General features: G+C 39.9%; 1 protein-coding gene across 1 annotated transcript in view; it reads right to left on the reverse strand.

Moving 5' to 3' along the window:
- The window catches only part of ANOS1 (anosmin 1), a 121,341-nt gene that overhangs the window by 12,565 nt on the left and 93,556 nt on the right, over positions 1–15,220 (reverse strand). Inside the window, exons 7-9 of the mRNA XM_056861788.1 lie at positions 8,533–8,738; positions 7,228–7,375; positions 2,803–2,958 (exon numbers count right to left, since the gene is read on the reverse strand). Coding sequence (XP_056717766.1) covers positions 2,803–2,958; positions 7,228–7,375; positions 8,533–8,738 — 510 coding nt within the window. The remainder of the gene's footprint in view (positions 1–2,802; positions 2,959–7,227; positions 7,376–8,532; positions 8,739–15,220) is intronic.

Genomic DNA, 15,220 nt, shown 5'->3' on the forward strand with positions numbered 1-15,220 from the left:
CCCCAAATCTGGGCTGAATGAGATTTCTCTGTTTTACAGGAAGGCACCATTAATAAAGTGTGGGAAGTCTTTCAATCCTAAAATAACCATCATATGTATGGGATCGTCTCTCCTGGTATGCCCCCCAAAGAGCCCTGTGCTCCACAAATGACAACCTGCTGGTAGTCCCCAGCCGGAAAAGGGTCTGGCTGTCCTCAACAGTGCCCGAAAAGTGTCCATTTGTCCCCAGCCTGGTGGAACTTGCTTATGTAATGAGACCAGGGCCCTGTGGGACATGATGCAGTTCTGTAGGTCCTGTAAGACTGAGATGTTCCACTAGGCCTATGGTTGAAGGCAGCAATGGTTTCCTTCGTAGCTAGCCTTCCTCCCCCACACTTCTTCCTTCACTTTATTTGGACTGATTGATTTGGGGACCCTGACCATTCTCCTCTGGGCTGGCTGCTGCCCTGTGTGCTATAAATTATGCACTAGCTAGATTTTAGGATTATGATTTATTATTTTAACTTTAAATTATTTTTGTATTAATGTATTGGATTGATGTATATAATGATGTTTTAATTATGTGAGCCGCTCTGAGCCTGACCTTGGCTGGGATAAAGCGGGATATACACCCAAAAATAAATAAATAATATTTTCTACATATATTACACTATGGTAATAATTTAATTTGTAGTCCTGTGAAGAAAAATACTTTATTACAGCAGCCCAACACAAGTGGATACTTTCAGCTAACTTTGTTGCTGGCAATGGTATACATCATTTCTAGCAACAGACTCTTACACATACCATCATCTGCGTCAAGGAGTTTAAAATGATTTGTTTGAATAAGTTAAGCTGAGCTGCATAAATAGCATATAATTTCAAATTTCACACAGCTAAACTTGCAAGAAAATCCAACCACAAGCAATTTTTTCTTTTTATTGACAGAACTTGAATTCACGCTCATTGCAAGATCTATGGACTTTCTCTAACCCCAGCCCTTGGTCAAAAGGACCAAATGAAAGACGTATTTTCCATTTCCAAAACAGGAACCCATTGTCTCCATCTAAATACTATACACGTGATAATTATGCCTAACAAAACTGAATATTTACAACTTAATTTATACTACCTTGAGGCATATTCATGGTAACACACATCTAGAAATGCATGTAGTTTTGCTTTCAGGAAAACAGCATTTTATTTTAAAATTTTATTTTAAAACAAGACATTTTAAATGATTCACTATATGCCCCAGACCTGTTCAATGTAATATACTGGATAAAGTGGTAGATTTGGACAAGACAGCCCCATTTTGCTTGTCTTATCATGTAACAGCAGAGTTAGGCTGGTTTCTGAAGTGATCACATATACCTGAATTGGTGAAATAATTGACGTTCTATTCTTAAATTCCCTCCCACACTGCTTTACTAGGTTGATACCTGCCCACATAGTATTTGAGAGACTTATACTAACCAGTATTACAACAAGAACCTATTATGCCAGAAGTTTGAGTAATTGAGAATAGAATTTACAACATATACACATGCCTGGTTGGGTTTGAACTGTTTGTATTTGTATTTGTATTCATTAATGTATTTCTGTAAATGTGTGCAGGTTTACAAAGGGTTTTAATTAACCACTGATGAAGGCCCCATAGGCCGAACGCTTTTGGTATGTGGTTATAGTTATCAACCTCAGGAAATGCCATTGTGCTATTTTAATGCTTTTAAATAATTTTAACTTTTATATAGCGCTTCTAATAAATTATACTTTCAGTATTTATACATAGACTTATATATATTTTCCTTTCACCCAGCTTTGGGTACCCAGCTTCCTTCCCACACCAACAGCAATCTGTTGACAGGGGAACTGATTCTTTGGTGTGTAGGTAGCACTCCCACACTGAAGACCTGCAGGATTCCCATTCCTGTGCCAAGGAGCATTCAGGATTGCTGCCTTTATGTGCAAGGGATATGCAGGAGTTATGGGAAAGAGGCTCTTGAGGATGTTTACCTGGTTACCTTTGCTGTAACTTTTCAAAGCTAGATTCTGGAGAAGCAACAAGTCTGCCTGTGCCTTGTTGAATGTGGAACATTTGGAGGATTTTCAAAAGATCCACTTCAAAGGAGGCTTACATTTCTCACTAGATCCTGGGCCTCTTTCAAGATTATGTTCCTTCTAATCAGCTATTCTACAGCACAATTGCTCACTATACCTAGAATTTTTCCCTCTTTGTCATGACCTGAATATGCACTTATTCAGTCAGAAATTATTCCAGCACATTTTCTTTTGACTAATTCCCCCCTCTCTCCATGTCAAAGTCTCCTGAGAGTTTAAGTAAGCAGGAAGACATTGCCAGTACTACCTTATTTTTGGAAATTGGTACTTTCATCCACTGTGATTCTACAGAGTTTATGCCCCTAAAGTTTTTAGTTTGTTGACGTTTATGTGCCCTTGGACATATAGAATTGGAATGGTTTCAGTACAATCTCATCTGTCAATCATCAAGGCTCCATTAGACTTTTAGGAAGCATGACAAGTTGAGCGTCAAACCCATTCACATAAAGAGTCATCTGTGGAAATGTAGTGTCTTTTCCCAACTGTGTGCTTTAATGTGGTTCTGTAACTTGCATTGCCAAACAGTGTATTACGTAACTGCATTTATGACCACCTCACAGCAAAATCTATGCTTTGGAATTCCCCTAAGATCCTAACAGAGATTCTTCTGTAGTTGATCCCCATTGAGACTAGGAAGATACTCAGAGTCCTGCCACCCTAACAAGGTATATTTGTGCCAGTCAGGAGAGAATTGTCACAAACCTTCTGTCTTCTTCCAATAAACTTTCACCTGAAGCTGCTCATCTTGATAGAAAGGTACTCCAATTTCAAGAAGACGAGTGGGTCTTCTTCCTTTGAAGGATGGAAGAGCATCAGTTAATCCATTATTTGCTTTCACAACTGTAGATACATGTCCTCCTGCAAGACAAAACATAGCCAGGGAGTTTTCTACTCACAGATTTAAGTGTACTCTTGTAACATTATTAAATTCACTAAATAGTCTACAAATTCTTTCAACAAAATGTATTCATTTACTTACATCATTTATGCCCCACCATTCTGCTCAGTGAAGACCCGAAGCAGCAAATGACAACATAGGATCTAAGGAAATGTACTTATACCCTAAATTTCTTATGTAACTATAGTTCCCATAGCATTTTGCAGAGAAGGAATGACAGTTAAAGTACTGCTCCTTTTATCTGAGTGGGTTAAGATTAGACAAGAGCCACAGTGGGGAACACTGCATTAATCTCTGAGCTACCCTCATATAAAAACTTTCAGAAGTCTAGTCTCAGTGTGGATATCTGTCCTATGGCTACAGCTATGATTACGATGAAAGAGGTTTTTTCCCTTTTCAGTGCATCTGATAATATTAAATCAAGCACGGCTACAATTTACAGCTAGTCTTCACAAAGTTCCACAGAAATAATGTACTGGGATGAATAAACCCAAATATTCAAATATTTTAGGAGAGCAAGTATGTTGTAGTAGTTGAGAGCAGTGGGCCCTAATCTGCAGAACCAGGTTTGATTCCCCACTCCTCCACATGAACGGCAGACTCTAATTTGGAGAACCAAGTTTGATTTCCCACTCCTCCACATGAAGTCTGCTGGGTAACCTTTGGCTAATCACAGTTCTCTCAGAACTCTTTCAGACCCACCTATCTCACAAGGTGCCTGTTGTGGGGAAAGAAACAGAAGGTAATTGCAAGGCGCTTTGAGACTCCTTATGGTAGAGAGCAGCGGGATATAAAAACCAACTCTTCTTCTATTTTCGTTTTCAAATATACATACAAAAGTCATCCAAAATGCTAACAGAAGATCATATTTGTGTGAAAAGTGCTGTCAAGTTGCAGCTGACTTATGGCAACCCCACAGGGTTTGCAAGGCAAGAGATTAATCAGAAGTGGTTTGCCATTGCCTTCCTCTGCAAAGCCTTCGTTGGTAATCTCCCAACCCTGCTAAGCTTCCAACCCTGCTAAGCTTCCAAGATCTGATGAGATCGGGCTATACTATACCACTTCACATCCCTGATCATGATATTTCTGTAGCTAAAGTGAACAAAATAAACTGCAGCAATAATAAATTCATAGGCTTCAGAAAACTGAAAACATGAAGAAACACAATTCACAATATCTGGATGTCTGGTACAGGGAAATGCATTTACAGAAAACCAAAGCAGTAATTAGTGAAATAAAAATCAACTAAATGGAGAAGAATGTGTGAAATATCTGAGACCATATTAAAAAGATAAAGTAGACAGAAAGCCTTGCTATTTTCAAAGGAACAGAGGAAAGACTAGATAATCCTAAATTACTGGTTTTATAACTCTAGACAGTGGTGGGAAAAAAAAGAATGAATTATTTGTTTCACACATCACAGGAAAGAAGAGGCAAAGATTTTAGTTAGGTATACATTTGCCACAATAATTAATAATTTAAACCAAATTTCTGTTCAGGAAGACACAACAGCTAAATCACCTAATCCAAACTCAGTTGCATGGCAGGTTTTCATATGAAGTCTTTTTGGGAAGTTCACCTTAAATACCATTGTCCTGGTAGTCCTGCTATTGAGGGGCAGACATTCATCCTTTGAACCTGTCTAGTATCATCAAGGTGTTGAAGTAACCACATATTTGGGCCAGGACTGCAAATTACAAAACTATACATGGTTACCAATAAGACAGATTTTCAGTGAATCTGTATTTTGTATTTTTCTCAACTACCAATCTAAAAACATAATTAAAATCCACTAATAGTAAGGAAAAGGCAATCAAAGATTAAGCAAATGGCATACTTCACTGAAACATAATTCAGGCTTTTTTCTGAGAGAGAGAAAGGACAAGAGATAAAGAGTCCAGAAAAAACCAGGCTATGCTGCTATTTGCATAAAGAAAGCATGACCTTGAAGAGAACACAAACTGATGAAAACACACAAAACACACATGAAGAAATTAATATAACCAAATCTAGACTGGCAAAGATTTTGTAAACTGTAAATTCAATATGACATGCAAGTGAGACTGGAAACTGCTAAGTATATAAAAAGGGAACTTCTACAATTATTCTCTCCCCCACCCCGTTCTACAGAATGAAGGGAAACCAACTGTGAAGTTATGAACCTTAGTATAAAAGCTAAGTGTTCAAAAATTCTCCACATATCTTGTAAACATTTAAAAATACAGCAATTCCTTACAGAGAAAAGAAATTATATCTCAGATAATTTGTGTTCTGTACGCCCTGTTGCACTCAGCCATTAAGAACAATGGTACCAGCACAAATTATTTACAGCTTTACATCAAGACAGTTTAGCATAGATATTATATGAGTTTAACTATGCACCATAGTTAAATACATTACAGGCTGAATATCCTTATTCGAAAATCTGAAAACCGAAATGCTCCAAAATCCAAAACTTTTTGAGCTGACATGATGTAACACCTCAAAACGCAGGCATTACACATAGGCCCCTGGCCCTGGCCCTCAGTGGCACGCCTAGCCTCCAGCGTCTGCAATGCCCTGCCTGCCTCAGCAGCAGCCGTGCAAGTTTGCTGGTAGCTGTGAGTCTTCCTGCCCCCTTCCCGCAGGGTAGACGCTCTAAAGTAAGTAAGTAAAGGTCCCCTGTGCAAGCACCGGGTCATTCCTGAGTCATGGGGTGACATCACATCCCGACGTTTTCTAGGCAGACTTTTGTGTACGGGGTGGTTTGCTAGTGCCTTTCCCAGTCATCTTCCCTTTACCCCCAGCAAGCTGGGTCCTCATTTTACCGACCTCGAAAGGATGGAAGGCTGAGTCAACCTTGAGCCGGCTACCTAAAACCGACTTCCGTTGGGATCGAACTCAGGTCGTGAGCAGAGCTTGGACTGCAGTACTGCAGCTTACCACTCTGTGCCATGGGGCTCTTCTGATGCTCTAGTGCAGGATTATCAAAACCTGCCCCTTCCAGGCCACAGCAGCTGACATGATGCCATACTTCAAAACACAGGTATTAATTATAGCCCTGGCCCTCAGCAGTGTACCAAGCCTCCTGCACCTGCAATGCCCTGCAGCCTCAGAAGCAGCCATGTAAGTTTGCTGGTAGGCATGTCTTCCCGCTCCTTAAAGGTGCAAGCTAGAAGCTCTCGTGGGCTCTTTCCATTTTGCCTCAGGCTGGGGTACAGATCAAGGTGAGAAGGAACAGACCTGAGTGCATTACTCATGGTGTATTTTTTGCAAATATTCCAAAAACCGAAAAAATCTGAAATCAGAAATACTTCTGGTCCTAAGCATTTCGGAGAAAGGATACTTAACCTCCAGGCTTATACTCAACCTCCAGGCTTAGCCTGGAGAAAATTCCAGATTCAATCCCAGCTCTCTAGCTACAAGAACTTGGGTAATAGATTTAAGGAAAAGATCTCTGCCTGTGAGATCCTGACACTTTCTGTCAGAGTAAACAATATTAGGCAAGATAAACAAAAGTTATGCTTCAGACTAAGACATCTTATGAGCTGGGGAAATGGCCGGGAAAATGCTTTAAGGACACCTGAATCAGCAGCACCTGAGGATCTCTTCTTAAAAATTATTTCAAGTGCTAAAAATTTCAACCTGCATGTAAACAGCACCAACTTTTTCTTCTTCTGAATTTCTAAGGAATTTACTTCTAGTACACTAATGGATAAATTATACATGTCCTTAAGGACACCAGGAGCCCCGTGGCGCAGAGTGTTAAGCTGCAGTACTGCAGTCAAAAGCTCTGCTCACGACCTGAGTTCGATCCCAACGGAAGTTGGTTTCAGGTAGCCGGCTCAAGGTTGACTCAGCCTTCCATCCTTCTGAGGTCGGTGAAATGAGTACCCAGCTTGCTGGGGGTAAAGGGAAGATGACTGGGGAAGGCACTGGCAAACCACCCCGCAAACAAAGTCTGCCTTGGAAACGTCGGGATGTGACGTCACCCCATGGGTCAGGAATGACCCGGTGCTTGCACAGGGGACCTTTACCTTTACCTTTTTAAGGACACCAAGGCCATAGTCAAATTATACTAGTAAAACTCTTGTTTTAAAAAAGGGATGCTTTGGCATATATAAAAGCAAGCAAGCAATAGAAATGCCATTCAGGCATGTAGCAAACTTTGTCATTTATGGCATTCTTATGTAAATATTTCTTGTTAAATACAGGTCAAAAATCCAGCATTTTTTTAACATATAACTTACTGGTGTTAACAGCTGTCTGAGTAGAACTGAAGTAGAGAGAGACCTTGGCACTTTTCAGACGAACTTGACCCCAATATGTAACTGCCTGAAGTTCAACCATGTAGTTACTATTGGGTTGGAGTCCTTCCAGGATCACATAATTTTGGGACTATAATAGAACAGAACACAACACACATCAATATACAGATCAGTTATAGATTTACTAAAACAGTAGTGGTTGCTGTCAAACAGATATGAGATGGAGTAAAATGATACATTTTACTGAACTGAACTTAGTAATTAAAAGCTTTTGTATACACAGAACTCTATCTGATAGTATAGGCACCTGAATACATCTAGAGCAGTGGTTCTCAACCTTTTTTGCTCCATTCCCCCCTTTCACCATTGTTCAGAATATAATTCCCCCCTTCTCAAGATAGTCATAAATTTTATTTAATGTCACAGATTAAATTAAAAACAAACTACAATTTTACAGATTGCACATAATCTACAGGACATCACACTTTGCTGAATAGTGGTCCCAATTCCCCCCATGAATCCTAAAATTCCCTCCCCCAGGGGGGATTTCCCCCCTTGTTGAGAACCCATGATATAGAGCATCTGTAGTCCACAGTAAGTTACAAGCAACTGAACAACCATCTGCATAGATGGTAGATATATAAAGTATTAATACTACACATGCACATGCTACAGCATGCCATAGCAAATTTGCCTATGGCATACTGTGGTATATTTGAATCTACTGCACTTGTGTCAAAAACAGTATTGGAAATAGTTTGCCCACTATAAATAATATTTGCGTATGTCAATTCTGCTTTGCAGCTATGCAGATTGAGGAGCAGATTCACTTTATATACATTTTGTTAGCCTGCAAGGTGCCACTGAACTGCTTTTTAAATTTTTGTGCTATAGACTAACATAGGTATCCATCTGGCCTCATAATTACAGTGGCAGCTCAACACACCTAGTTTAAAAGAATTTTGAATTCACTTGCTCAGAAAAGGACTTGAAGATCGCTAAGACCAATAATATGAAATTAAATTACGTAATAATATTTACCAGTAAACAGAAACTGTTAATAGGCTTCATGTTCAATACATCTCATTCATTCCCTAGAATTGTCTGACTTATAATATATCGATCTCGATCTCTTCTAACATTTACTTTTGAAGACCAGGCTAATGATAAGATTCATGCAAATCAGAGGAATGCCAACAATAAATCTATGGCAATATTTTTCTTTAGAAAGTGCACACACGTGTACGTGTTTTTCTTAAAAAAAAAAAAAAACAACCCCTTTATTACCCCATCTGTTGTCTTCCTTCTCTTCTTTTTAGTGGGAACAAGAGACTTGCTGTTAACCGTCCAGCTCCAGAACACTTTGTAGTGATGGACTGGGATATCAGGTTCCTCAGGGAGATCCCAAACAATCCTTGCACTAACACTTCCATCACTGTTTGGAGTTGAGTTGGCAATCCGGAGATTGGACGGGGCAGGTGGAGCTGATGGGTCTGATGACAAAAAGCAAAGAAGGAAACTTAAAATGGTGGTCCATGGAACTACTGCGCATATTTCAGCACCTGAATTACAGGATGGGGAGCAAGGCAGAGAAGCTTTCCATGAATTCCATCATGAATCTTTCAAATTTAAATTGTCAATATAAGGTTTGATCAGAACTAATAATATAATCCGCACCATACTGGGTTCATTGAACACCATCCAATTTAATATATGCCATCACATACCAACAATGCCCTTCTATTGCCTTCACTGGACAGACGTGTTGATCTCGGTGTGGGAGAACAAATGTACACAAATTCTGATGTCTGCTGCCTTGGTGACCCAGTATTGAAGAAAAGGCAGCATAGAAATGTATAAATAATTTTTTAAAATGGACATAAGAAATTACAACATCCAGCAACCAGTAGGAGAAAATACTATTACAGACTTGAAATTCACTGTTCTACCACACACACAAACAAAACAAAACAAAATCAAAGGGAATATACAATGTGAAAGTGCTGAATTAAAACTCATCAAGGTATTAAACACTTCATGTCATCCTGGCATAAACAGACATGAATGAATACTATGGAACTACATTTCCTCAAGGGTTGCAATTGGCCAATGCCTCTGGGGGTTGCACCTTCTTCACAGCAAAGGAAACCTTACCTAACTTTAAAGACTGCACTGTTAAATATGTTTTTGTCGTTACAACAGGCTGGGTCGCATTTAGGCAATGGGCTGGGGAAACAGTACAGGGTTATGCAAGGGTGGTCACCCTGTATGACCCAAAAGAGGGAATTCCCTTAAGTGACTCAGGGGCAAGGGGCATGGAGGCCACCTCAGCGGGGGCAGTATGCTGACCATACTCACAACAGGCAGGTGACAGGTATGAACAGCAGTGTCCATCCCTTCTTGCCTTTTAACCAGTTCTTTTTCCCTGGTTACCCCAACAGGTGGGGAGGGAGGTTCACCGCTAGCAGTGGCACCTTCTGCTACTCACCTATGCTGTAAAATCTGTCATCCATACAGTTGTGGTTTTATTTCCCCACTCTGGTGTTCTGTGTCATTCTTCTAAACTTTTCTTCAGCCTGGTCTACACTCTAACAACAAGTTACAAATAGTGCTGTAAAATAGCAAGTGCAAACAAGAAGAACAGCACAAGTGCCAATTTCAAAATACAATATATATATATTCACAACCAATGTTCAATAGTCAAAGGACTTGCACATAATATACACAAAATACAACTGTACCATGGATGTATAAAGAGTTCAAAACCAAAAGGTAAGTGGAAACATATCCAAATACTTGATGACTGATATTGAACCTGCGGGTCTAAGAGAATTCAACACTGATGAATGACATTGTGTACTATTGGCTGATGAAGCCCTCAAGCGAAACGTGAACACAATCTGGAATCTACATATCCATGAACCTCCCCTCTGCACCATGGTTGTTTGATATTTATGTATGACTGAGGATTCCTCATTGTACACATTGGTTCCTTTAATAAGGCAACTGAGTTCCTTCAGCAGTTCCTATTGCGCACGATCTAACTACCAGTTACTGCACATGAGCAGCATTGCTGGTATTGGAATTGCTTCTATCACCTCTACTGCACATGATCAACCCCTGCTACTGTTGCAGTTCCATCCTAGAAAGGCCTCCTCCTCTGTGCTTGCCATCTTTGGGAACACACCTTTGGGGTTTCTATGAACCATTGATGGTTTGAATTTTTTGTAACCATTAAGACTATTTGGATATGTTTCCACTTACCTTTTGGTTTTGAACTCTTTATACATCCATGGTACAATTGTATTTTGTGTATATGATGTGCAAGTCCTTTGACTATTGAACATTGGTTGTGAATGTATTTTGAAATTGGAGCTTGTGCTGTTCTTCTTGTTTGGCCTCTACTCTAGTCATAAATTTAAAAACATATTGTCTAGAGTAAAATATTTGCTAATGATTACAGTATGTTACTAAGCTCCAATTGTTATAACAATAGAATTGAAAAAGAACACTTTTATTCATGCTCTAGGCCAAAACAGAACTGTACTTCAAGCCAGAAGTTAGAAATGTAATTGGACATTAAACAACTGACACCAGACATTTGTTCATTTAATACATAGTTCACTTGAAATTTTTTGAAATGGTGAACAAGATGCTAAATGAACTTTCCAGGAACATTATTTCATCAGATAATCACCAAGATAAATGGTCTCACTGAAAGAATTCTGTCATTTACAGTGTACAAACTGACACTATTACTAATAAAGTAGACAGGGCTTCCTATTTAATGATTAGCAGACTGAAATACATTTATTTATCACTTGGCAAAGAGGGAGCATTTCAACTCATCCAACTCAAACTCTTTTGTGGGTAAAATAGATTTGTGCATGGGAGTTTCTTTCACTTTTATTTTTGTTATTGATTCCAGTATTGTTATTGGGTTGTTTTGTATGGTTTTGTTTCATTATTATTTCTTTTGTTATTTTTGTGTCGTTTCCACAACAGTATTCCATTATTATTTCCCATTGGTTTAAATGGAAGACCCCTTCCACCCATCAAGTTTCTTGGGTCGGTTGTTACAGGCACCTGCCAGCCCTAGGCTCATGGGCACATCTTGGCGAGGTGAGCATGACCAGAGCGAAGATGAAATAGCAGGGCTCTGATGTGCTGCCAGAAACAAAACGGAAATTTGCTGGCAGCCATTTTGGGATATCTCCAGAAGGTGACCAGGCAAGGCCAAGCATGTCCATCAGCAGTTGTTAGGGTCACTTTTCCCTGCAGTTGATAAGCCCAGAAACCTCCCTTATCAGAGCCAGATGTCCAGCTAACCTCTTCACAGTTGCAAATTAGGGACAGCTGAAACCATCTGAGTCACCTAGCTGCTTTCTGGGCCACCCCCTTTCATCTTCTTTTCTATAAGTAACACTTAAGGTACTTTGGCTTAAATGCCCAGCCATTCCTCCAAACTCCACTTCTATCTTAAAAAGGTAAAGGTCCCCTGTGCAAGCACCGGGCCATTCCTGACCCATGGGGTGACCAACTGTGTTGAACTGATTCAACAAAATTCCCATAAATTAATGTTAATTTGAACTTCAGCTGTTGCCTCTTATATAGTCTAACAACCTCTGTTATGACCTACAGGGCAATCCTATGCTCCATTTAGAATGGCTGACACTACGTCAGGGCTCACACTAGTATGATGCTAGTTGGCATACCCACATTCTTGCAACATCAATAAAAATCACATGAAGCTGATTTATACTGAGCCAGACCATTGGTATATTAAACTCAGCATAGTCTACTCTGAGTGGAAGCAGCTCCCTAGGGTCTTAAACAGCATTTATATAATCTACTACCTCTTTTTTTTGGGGGGTAGTGATTGATCTAAGGGCCTTCTGCATGCCAACGCATACTCTACCACTGAACCTTAGCCCCAACAGCAGTAGGATAAAGAAAACAGCATTAGAAAAGACACCTAATGGACCAACCACAACCACTTCCCAAGCGTCTGTCGCAAAACTGTTACCTTGTTCCCAAAGATGTACTGCATTAGTGGTGCATGGCAAACACCTACCAACATGTGGCAATGGAAGGAACAAAAAGATGGCATTACTTAACCCATTTCATGCCCTCTCCCACTCACACGCTGCCAAAAAGACTCCATAAGAACTCCTCAAATACAGTAATTAGGACACAAGCATGCACAACTCAGGAGATCCCCAGGAAAATGTTGTGTCCAATACCCTTGCACCAACAGTCATCAGAACACACCTAACATAATGTACAGGGAAAAGCTTTCGGCCAGGGAGAGGAATGGAAGCCACTTAGGTAAGAACGAATAGATGTTACAATAGGAAGCTCACCGTAAGTAACCCCTCAAGGTCCCCAACAGCTCATGTGAATGGACACCGCAGTGAAGGGTATCAGATTTCATACACCAAATGATCACAAGCATTTTAATAAAACATTGTCTTGCATATATAATAAAATACTTCCCTTGATAGCAAAACCACAAGTATGTTGTACAGGTTAATATGAATCATAGTAATCACAGGTTCTGCATGCATTGTTGAAGGGAGGAGCGAAGCTCCATAGGAGCTGGTGTGACCCCGCACAGGCATAAGTGCCCGTTTATCCGGGGGTAATGGGCACTTACCCTGTCCCAGGTGGCACACACCTCGGTGCATAGGAGCTGCAGAGCTGTGCCAGCCTCCGCCACCAGCACAGCCATGCCACAAGCAAAATCCTGGAAGAGGCAGCAGGCACTGGCAAGGTGTTCCTGGGGTGTTACAGGGGGCGGAGCTGACGTTAGTCAGCTTCCAAACCCCTTTCACCCTGGGAGTGCCCCTTTGAGCTGCAGTGTGGCCGCACCACCTTTTTTTTTTTTTTTTTTTTTTTTGATGATGATGCAAACTTGCTTTTTGCAATGGGGCTTTCCCTCCCTTTCCCCATTTTTTGTGTTAAAACTTTTATTTTCTCTGCGGTAGCTGGGAAGCCTGTGGATCTCCTCCCCCCCCCCCCAGGAATGGGCTGCCAGTGTGCATCATGTAAATTGGAGACAAGAAGTGCTTATCATATTATATACACAGAAGTTCTTTCTTCCTCTAATCATTTTGAAGCAAAGCATTCACATCAGAACTGTTAAAATCTTAGCAGGAATCCCCACAAACACCCACGTACAAATTGACAGTACATCAGTTAATGCTTACTGCCTTGACCTTATCTGCAATTAAGTTCAGCAAATATCAGTGAAATCTAAGGTTGTTTGTCATGATACTTCTTGGACAGGTGCTCAAATATAAATTATGCATGTGGCACTTAAACCACTACAAATCTGTTTAAATATCCACATTTTCCTGCATGACACTTACTTGGATAGAAAAAAAAGAGTCAAAGCAGTTGGTGCACAGGAGCATTCTGCTTTTCCTTCTTCTTTTAATTTAAATTCTACTTCATATAGAAGGAGTGATTATGACCATAATCCAAGTAGGGCAAGCCCTAGGCATCACAATCCAAGTGTGAAGTCTCTGTGCTGAAACTGGGGGGTGCGGGAATCATTTCCCTTACGTTTTGCCAAGCAGAGCAAGGGGTAATTGTGTCTTACCTTTCTATCCTCCTTTCTTTTTTCTACATTTGCTGTAGAAAGTAATGACTATCTGTATGTCATTTCACATTTTAAAGCCCTAGTGTGCCATTGTCTTTTTACAGAACATGTTTATTTTCTTCCTCACAGAGCATAAAGGCAAGGCTGAGCAAGGCATACATAATCCTTACCCACTACCTCTACATTCAAAAATGAACACAAACTGGATGGGAGGCATTAAGGTATGAATGTAATTTGTCTGCTGCTGCTTCAGGTTCATTAGTTTTGTAGTCATTTGACAAATCCACCTATGTGAAGGAAACAGAACTGAAGCCACAGAGCGATAGCTATGATTTATAATCCAGTTCTTGGTGGCCAGTTATGTAGCTAAGGCAAACAATAACCATGGAGTTTGGCTCATAGATGAATCTTTCCTGTGAATAAGCTCTGAACTAAACAATGTGACAGATATATCTCCTCTCACTTCCAGAAAGGAAGATATCTTTAGGTCAAGACTGACATCATACTCACTGCAAATACAGCATTTTTTTACATTTTATTTGGCCAAGAAATACCCAACAGACTATGTTCGTGAACTATTTGTCTCTGTCCTTAACCGGGAAGACCACTACTGCTTAAAATCAAATTTCTGTTAATTTCCTATTTACATTACTTTTTATTTTACATTAAGTTCTGATAAGAGGTCTAGAAATATTACAGAGAGAGAACTATTCTCTTCCTTTCCAACTACAAGAAGAAACAAAGCCACTGTGGTTCACAGATACTGCTAAACCAAAGTAAAGATAAGACTTCCCAAGTGCAAAGCCAAATTCTGTCCAGGTCTTCTCTTGAGCCTGGGGGTTAGAATTTTCTTAAAATGTATAGTAGCAATTGTTTTCCCACAAAAACCCATTCAGGGAATGTATTGTGCAGTTTATAAACCAGGAGTGTTCTAGCATCTTAAATACTAACTGAATTTTATTTCAGAGGTAAGGCTCTAGAAAGCAAACAGCAACTTGTGGAGTGCACAAACATATGCAGGAATATGGATACCATATTTTCCACTATGTATGTAACAGCAAGGTTAGCTATAATTCATAATCCTTTCAGGCATTAAGATGGGGGTGTTTTGCTCTTATTTAAAACTGGATCACAGTTGTAACTCCCTGCAAAAGACACATCAGACAAGATTCCAGCACTGAAATACTTCCAGGGCACGTGTAGAGGGATTGGCTTTGCCCATTGGAATAGGAACATATAACCCAGCTGTTTAACAATGTAAAAATATAACTGTTCCCAAAGGAGCCACAGATAAATCTTTATTGCTACAAGTGGGTGTCTGTTCGGATTTCATTAACATTCAGTTTAGGTGTATGCATGAAATCATATCCA

Source organism: Euleptes europaea, chromosome 16, assembly GCF_029931775.1.
Source record: "Euleptes europaea isolate rEulEur1 chromosome 16, rEulEur1.hap1, whole genome shotgun sequence".
NCBI lineage: Eukaryota > Metazoa > Chordata > Lepidosauria > Squamata > Sphaerodactylidae > Euleptes > Euleptes europaea.